Source organism: Penaeus monodon, chromosome 30 (assembly GCF_015228065.2).
Source record: "Penaeus monodon isolate SGIC_2016 chromosome 30, NSTDA_Pmon_1, whole genome shotgun sequence".
Lineage (NCBI taxonomy): Eukaryota > Metazoa > Arthropoda > Malacostraca > Decapoda > Penaeidae > Penaeus > Penaeus monodon.
In genome coordinates, this window is record NC_051415.1 from 30,746,887 (window position 1) to 30,748,439 (window position 1,553).

General features: G+C 41.8%; 2 protein-coding genes across 2 annotated transcripts in view; one reads left to right on the forward strand and one right to left on the reverse strand.

The window, feature by feature from the left end:
• LOC119592701 (cation diffusion facilitator family protein 1-like) overlaps positions 1–1,553 on the reverse strand; it is a 24,219-nt gene that overhangs the window by 12,561 nt on the left and 10,105 nt on the right. The window lies entirely within an intron of this gene.
• The window catches only part of LOC119592401 (E3 ubiquitin-protein ligase TRIM50-like), an 8,217-nt gene continuing 7,063 nt past the window's right edge, over positions 400–1,553 (forward strand). Inside the window, exons 1-2 of the mRNA XM_037941223.1 lie at positions 400–477; positions 1,263–1,479. Of these exons, the coding sequence (XP_037797151.1) occupies positions 1,295–1,479 (185 nt within the window). The 5' untranslated portion in view covers positions 400–477; positions 1,263–1,294. The remainder of the gene's footprint in view (positions 478–1,262; positions 1,480–1,553) is intronic.

Genomic DNA, 1,553 nt, shown 5'->3' on the forward strand with positions numbered 1-1,553 from the left:
TATAAACACAGGATAAATAAAAGGCACGTAGGTAAATAGAAAAGTGCAGAAATAGTCACGAAAATTACCGATCAGGAGTGTTGTTTTTTCTAATTCAGGGAAATCGCGACAGAAAAACTAGGCGCGTGCATTCCTGACGAGAGCGTTTCACAAAGGCGTGGCGTGTAAAGGAGCAACATGCAAATACGAAGGAGAAGAGGAAGTAAATAAACAGTATTTATATATTAACCGCGATATCGCCCAAGGTAATTTCGGAAATCATTGTGCAGCCATCACTATCCCTATGATAACATCATTATCAACTTGATCATTAATGCCGTAAAAGCATATGATGATGGATTGATACCATCCCCGTTTCTACCAGTCTTATATCTGATAAATGGTTAGTTTGGCTCTGATAACAGATAAGATAGCATGTGTTGTCTGTAAGGCAGCGCTCCAAAACCTGACTCAATTTCACCGTTGTCCAAGAATCAGGTGAGCATTACTCTTCCCTTTTGAATATTTAGCTATGTTATCTCTTTCCATATTGTAGTTTTGATATAAAAAAGACCTTAATTCGTTATAGCCACTGTAGTTGGATATAGCATCGGGCTTTTCCCGTGTTATCTGAGCTTCACGTGAACATGACATCGATAACTCACATGGACTTGAGGCACAAACGTGTCACACGTGATGTCACTAAGCTTGTCATGTTGATTTATACTCTATATCAGTACCTTGAAAACTGTTTTGAAGAGTTTCTGCATTTAGTTTTAACCGACAGCGTTCATAATTAGTCTGGTAAATTAAGATTTCTGTGAGCATAACATGGGGGAAAGGGGTGCCGTGGCAATGGCGTGTCGTGATTGTACCGAACTTTGATGATCACAGCCTGAAGTGATAGTGACAAACGCCAATCCATTGCGACATGTAGAGAACAGCAAACTGTATTGGCAATGACAATAAGGCAAGTAAATTGGGCATTGGCAAAATATACCTTTGGGGTATGTCGGCACTTACACTGAGACTAATATTCTCAACGCATCACTTATAAAGAGAATAGTAAAACAACATAAGAAAATGAACGAGAGGAACGAAAACGAGCAAAGATATAAATGTTCGTTTCCTCGTGTCAACAGTCATCATTAGCACCACAGTACCATTCACCCAGTCTGATAAGGTAAAATATAGACAATGTAATATAAGTTGCCCTTTCCTCCCCTTCGCTGCAATTATCATCATTGCTAATCTCGGTATCTAATCTACTAAAACAACAGCAGCTTCCTCCTTCACGAGAACACAAGCGGTAGTCATGGCAACGGGTGGCACATCCCACGTGTCGTCGCTGGAATCGGCCCTGCTCTGTGGAATCTGCCTCTCCGAGTTCGATGCCACTCTCAGGAGGCCTCTCATTCTGCCCAAGTGCGGCCACACCTTCTGCAGGATCTGCGTGAAGAACCTGGCGACTCGAGGGGAGGTTGTGTGTCCTTCTTGCAGGTAAGCTAGGCGAGAGCGTGGCTGGGACCACTCTGATTTTATTTACGTTATATCTTGGTTATATTTGTTATTTA